This window comes from Acyrthosiphon pisum, chromosome A3 (assembly GCF_005508785.2).
Source record: "Acyrthosiphon pisum isolate AL4f chromosome A3, pea_aphid_22Mar2018_4r6ur, whole genome shotgun sequence".
In the NCBI taxonomy this organism is placed as follows: Eukaryota; Metazoa; Arthropoda; class Insecta; order Hemiptera; family Aphididae; genus Acyrthosiphon; species Acyrthosiphon pisum.
The window spans coordinates 9,768,191-9,774,493 of NC_042496.1; the positions used below are offsets into that span (position 1 = coordinate 9,768,191).

General features: G+C 26.5%; 1 protein-coding gene across 4 annotated transcripts in view; it reads right to left on the reverse strand.

The window, feature by feature from the left end:
- Positions 1-4,044, reverse strand: part of LOC100168071 (carbohydrate-responsive element-binding protein) — a 25,455-nt gene extending 21,411 nt beyond the window's left edge. The window contains exons 1-2 of one of the 4 annotated variants that reach the window (XM_008184309.3): positions 3,430-4,044; positions 1,523-1,629 (exon numbers count right to left, since the gene is read on the reverse strand). In XM_008184309.3, coding sequence (XP_008182531.1) covers positions 1,523-1,629; positions 3,430-3,629 — 307 coding nt within the window. In that variant the 5' untranslated portion in view covers positions 3,630-4,044. The remainder of the gene's footprint in view (positions 1-1,522; positions 1,630-3,429) is intronic. The other 3 variants (XM_001950196.5, XM_029491598.1, XM_008184310.3) reach the window with 3 other exon arrangements.
- Positions 4,045-6,303: the final 2,259 nt, after the last annotated feature.

A 6,303-nucleotide genomic window follows, 5' to 3' on the forward strand; every position in this document is an offset into this window, starting at 1 on the left:
ATTTTTTTTTTGAACTCTTTTAAAAATATAATCAACAAAATGGCTATCTTGGAAATTTAATAAACTTATTTGCATAAAAAAATTTTTTGAACATTTTTTGAATTTAAAAAAAAAAATGAATGTTATGTTATTTAATCAGAATTTCCATACTTATGACTGTAAAAAAACTGCATTTAAATATATTGATTTTCCACGGAGATACTAAAGGTGATATGGGACTTCTGGGACATGCTGTATATATTTAGATCATCATGATCCGAGTCTTAGTTATCACCAAACAATATTTTGATACAATTTTTGTCCAATAAATAACAATAATCATAAAATTTTGTGTTTAAAAATATTCTCAATAAATTGACCACTTAGGGATTGGCGATTCAAATTGATAAGATGTAACGAGGACGCTGTGTATCATTTATATGTTATTTTACATGTTTCCCGTTAGAGATCCAACCCCTCACTGGCCTGATAATTGATAAGCTTTCAATCGCCAATATACAAATATTAGTTCATGATAATATTATTATAAATCATAATAAACAGTTTATTATATACTACATGTCAATATTTAAATACTATATTAAAAATTAATACTTATTGTACTGATTGTCAACAAATAATCGTATTTTGTATTTTCATTATTAGTCAATATTTTATACTGAAAAAAGTTTTGTAAATAACTTAACTAATTGATTTTTAAATGTTTAATATAGAATATAGGTTATAGGTATGGCCAGATTCATAAATATTAGGAAAAGAAAATGTTTGACCTATTTTAGCTAAAACAAGAAACCGGTATTCTTAAATGTGTAAATAACCTTAATATCTCAGTAAAATATTCTTGATGCACTAAAATCTTAAATAATAATTAATATATATATTTTTATAACTAAATTATAAATTAAACTTAATAAACAAATTTTTAAAATCAATTAAATTGAATAATATAAAGGAACACACATTGGACCGTTTTATTGTTTAATATTTCCAGCTAAAATGTATAGTTTTTAAATAATGTTACTCTAGTCTTATGACATAATGAACTCGATTCATCCAGTACATATAAAAGTTTTATCTTCTTAACTTAAAATATGGTATATTAAATTGTTTTAAACAAAGTATTGTATTTAATGTAAAATACATTATAATACAGATATGATGTATAATATTTATTGATTAAAATTAATATTTTTTACTTTTATTGTGAGCGCAAGTAAATAATTTTATTGATTTAATATGTTTTAATTAATTTATATTACAGACATTCAGATTACTAAATATGTAGTAAATATGACTACTAGAATATTATAATATTGTGTGGTGTACTGGTGTATCAGATTTTACTATTTTATATTTACCAAGGTTTAACATAATAAAGAGTTTGTCTAAGACTACAATGTCAAATGTTAAGACCTTTATAATCAGTCATTGAGAGCAAGATAAGAAAATGTTTAACCGTCATTTAAATTGTAATAATTGTGATAAATCTCAACAAAAACATGTAATCTCAAAAATAACTCACATTGCATATGCCAACACCTCCATATTAAGTTGTTTAACCGAATTTTGTCTTTCCACCTTAAACGAACTCCTTTGAAACGATTCCATTTAGGAGAAGTTAGTTTGTGTCTAAAATGCAAAAATCAAAATTGAAATGCTTTCAGTACAGTATATCAAAATAACCAGTTAAACGCATCATTAATTAATGGTTAAAATATTCAGCTCAATAAATATCAATCAGAAATTACCCCTGTTTATTTTAAATGATTTAATATTATCAAGAAAAAAATTGAATTAAAACAAATTTAAAATGGATTATAATTTTTAAGACTTAAATATTAATAAATATATTTTAAAAATACAAAGTATATAGATCACTCATTTCTAGAATTAATTGATAATACTGTAAAGGATAATTTTATAAAAAATTAAGAAGATACTTAAATCATTAAAAATAATGTACCAAATACATTTAATATACTTATTTTTAATCACAATTAAGTTTAATTTAATGATACATTTTTATTGATATGAGTTAGATTTAAAATAAATAAAATACAAATTTGTTTGGTATGTTATATCTAAAAGGTAAGTAGGTTATATCGATAGCTGGTCAATAGTACCTAATGATATAGTAGTCGTAACAAAATTACAAAACTTAATTAATTTATAATCAATATTATATATAGCATAATAATGATTAAAGTGATATACCTTGATATAACAAAAACCATTTTTTCTTTGTACAAAATTAAAGCACTGAGTAAATTATATATATATTTTCCAACCTAATTTAAAGAACTTTGAACCATAAAAATAATATTATATACCTACTGTGCAATGTACACTATGTTTGATCAAAATATAAAGTAATTCATAATTTAAAAGGTTTTTTTTTATTGAACATCATCATACCTAAATATCATAAATATCATAATCATCTTAATATCACCATCTATATTAAAGTATAATTTCTGTTCGAATGTGGAACCTGAAGGTCATCTTTACAACTTGCGGAAACATGGCAAATAAAAATGTGTAGATAAATAATCACAAAAAAAAAAAATTAATTATACTAGTCCACAGACTAAATATTAAGGAATGTTTATCATATAGTTATTAATATTATACTATTATTCTAATGTCACACTGTTTGTTGAATTAATCTAATATCAAATTTTATCTAGAACCCCACAAATTGTAAATTTAAAAATAAATAGGTAGGTACTCATAACTTATTTAAAAATTACAATTTTAAAGTTGTTAAAATATTAATTTCATCATACTATCAAATAAATTACTTACTATTTTAGATATTATAATAGCTATATGTTTTTTAAATAGGAAAACAGTTACCTATTAAAATTAAATTTATCAAAATATGTATATAATAAACAAATTTTAAACATAGGTATGATATTGATAAAATATAGGTAGATCTAATAAAAAGCTTTTATATACTTTTCATACAATATGTTCTTATGGTGTAGGTATATAGACTTAGTACACACTATTTGGATTATTGGGTGGGTATAACAATAATAATAAAACATACCTACCATATACCTAATAAGTTTGATTTTGTAGTTCTTTTTATAATAATAAATATATAATTTGTGTTTAATGTTGTATTAAAACAAATTAGGAATCTTTTTAAAATTGTTTTGATGATTATTCTATAGGATACATACTATAATTGTGCAACAGAATAAGACAAGTGTTTAAATAAATATTACCTACCCATAGGCGGCACTATCTCTAATTGTGGAGGGGGGGGGGGGCAAAATATAATCACAATTTACTGACCCATTTAAAATGATAAGTTTGCCATCTCAATATTTTATCAGGGTGGAAACTGCCCCTACATGCCCCCCCCCAAGTACTGCATATTTAACTACCTACTTGTTAAGTTCACGAAGTATAATTTACCTGTAAGCGACGGACATGCATTGGAAAAGATTATTTAATGAAGTTTTTGAATTGTTGATGTCAGCCCGCGTCAGTATTTCTTCCGACACAGGCACGGCCACTTGATACTCGTCGTCCTGGGCTTCGGCCTCAAAACTTGAAACCATAAAATGTCCCGAATGTATGGTCTCCTTGATGGCGTTTGTCGTTTGGGACAACATAATTACGAGTATAAACCGTATTTTTATTTATTATTCTAAACCACGTCAATCATGTCACGCAAACAGTATGGGGTAAAAACAAAAAAGGAAAAAAAGCGGTATGGACGGCAGCTGTCACGTTAAGTATTACATATTATTACATTGTTGCTCGTCGTACTATACATCAACAGTCAACACACATAATATTCTACTACAAAATAGCTGATAAACTGACTAATGACTGGGCGTCTAGGCTGGTAGGCTTGCGCAGCGTTCATGCCCGACGATTAAACGTGTTTGAACTCGTTACGCACGTTCGCCGTACGGCAAAAACGTTTCTCAAAAACATTACATAGGTGGTATTATGATTATTATAATATATTATCCTAATAGGCAATAAAACGAATAAAAACAATTTCCATAGTACGTACTACGTATATCGTTTTGTGATACCCGCCGCCGCGGACAGTAAATTTACGTAGATAACAGACACACATGCGTGTTTTTGATTACGGTAAATATAAAACACCTGTTGCGCTACAACTATTCCCTACTCAGTCAAAGAAAACATAAACGCATGCTGTCAATACCTACCTACCTACGTATAATAAAAAAAACCGTTCGAGTTCTCACGTTTGTATACAGTACACATTAGACTATTGGAGAGCTTTGATAAATAGAGCTCTCCATACTCAACTCTCAAGTGTATTAGATATCTGATATACTATAATAATGTATTATATTCTTTGACGAGTGCGGGCGTTGGAGCACTTAGGAAAGTAAAATTTCGTGAAATCGCTACTTGCTTTCTACTAATTATTAAATACCTACCATGATTAAAATATATCTTTGATCGTACATTTGTAGTAAATACCCATCAGTAATCACAATAACGATCGGCAAATTTGCCGAAAAAATTGAATTTAAAAATGTCATTGCGTGTGTATAAAATATAATAATATATCTACTCTAAAAGTTTCAAGTAGGTACCTACTGACATACCTACCCACGAATAATATTTTTAAATTACGACAAAATAATAGTTTTTCTTCATTTAAATATGTAATTTCGTCCAAATTTTAACTTAAGATATCTGTTAAAAAGAACTGTATTTATATATTCTTAGATTTTTTGGTTACAGTGTTAACTATTTATGAGGATCCTTCTTTTACATTTCCTATCCTTTAATAGCTTAATATTTATCAACTGCTATTTTAACAAATTCGAAGAACCTTATAAGTTGTATTTAATTTTCAAGCATTTCGTGTGTTCAACCCAATGAAAAATTTTTTATTGGGAATTACGAGAAAAAAAACTAAAAATATTGGAAATTGAAAATATCAATAAATAACTCAAAATGAGTCAAAATTATTTTAAAAATGTTTCATGTATGGAATATTAAAAAATACAATTTTTGCATTTAGATTATAGGTAAATAGGTTGGTAGGAGATAGGAAAAAAGAAATCGTTAAATTTTCTACAACAGATGAATTAAAATTCGTCATTTGTAAATAAAAAAGCCATGCGGGGATCTATCTCCCCATACCCATCATAATTAAGCCTCTGTCGTCGAGAAAGCCACGTACGTAATGTAGGTGTGTGTTAAATTTGAATTCATTGCATAAATTATGTACTTATAGATACGAAAAACGATATTGAGCAATTATGGTCTGTCAGACTATATCTATTAGTTAAAAATAATAAATAATAGTATTTTTTATGATATATATATTATGTTTATTATTTATATTGCAATAAACTAATAAAGTAAGTATATTTTTTGTAATTCGGTGGATTGAATTACATAGCTATTTACATTTTAAAGAAAACATTGCATTTAAAATGTAATTGCCTATTTAATATATCTAATTACATTCAAATTTTAACTTACGATGTCCATTAACAATTTATTATTGTGTTTATATATATATATATATATATAAGGTCCTAGGTAGGTATTTTACTATAAGTTAGAGCAGTAGTCTTCGACCGGTTTGGTCGCGATACGTCTTCTTTTTAAAATAAAAAATAAGTTTAATAGACGAAATTAAACTAAAATACAGTTTACATAATCTATTTTCTATAATATAATGGATATCAAATCAAAGTATATTCAGTTTATTCAGTTATAATAGGTAGTACCTACTACTATATAAGGCTTTAAGCAATTTTAGCTTTGTTTTTGTTTTTCTACAAAGTTTATGTGGGTCGCGAAAAATGTGGGCCTAAGAAAGTGGGTCACGAGTCCAAAAAGGTTGAAGACCACTGAGTTAGAGTAGGTATGTAATACTTCTGAATTATGATGAAGAATCTTGTGTTCAACTTTCAATCCTTCACTATAGGTCCTAAAATTGTGTGTGTAGTACAACAACGTCTAAAAGTGATGTGAGTGCAATGAAATTTAAAAGTGGCGCGTAAAAAATATTCACCAAATAATTATATTACATTAAATCTAATCGTAAGCTTGTATTTTCGGACACACCCTGTAGAGTAAATATGAGCGTCAGTTTTGGTGCTATACACTATACTATTATATAGGCACAAATAGTGTTTGTGATTTGGGGGGCTAAAGCCTTACTTTGATAATATTGAATAAGCTTAAAACAAAATGTAGAAAATGTTTGGGAAAGCAAGTATTAACATTAATTTTAAAATTACGTTTATAGGTACAACATATTATTATATATTAGTCGTT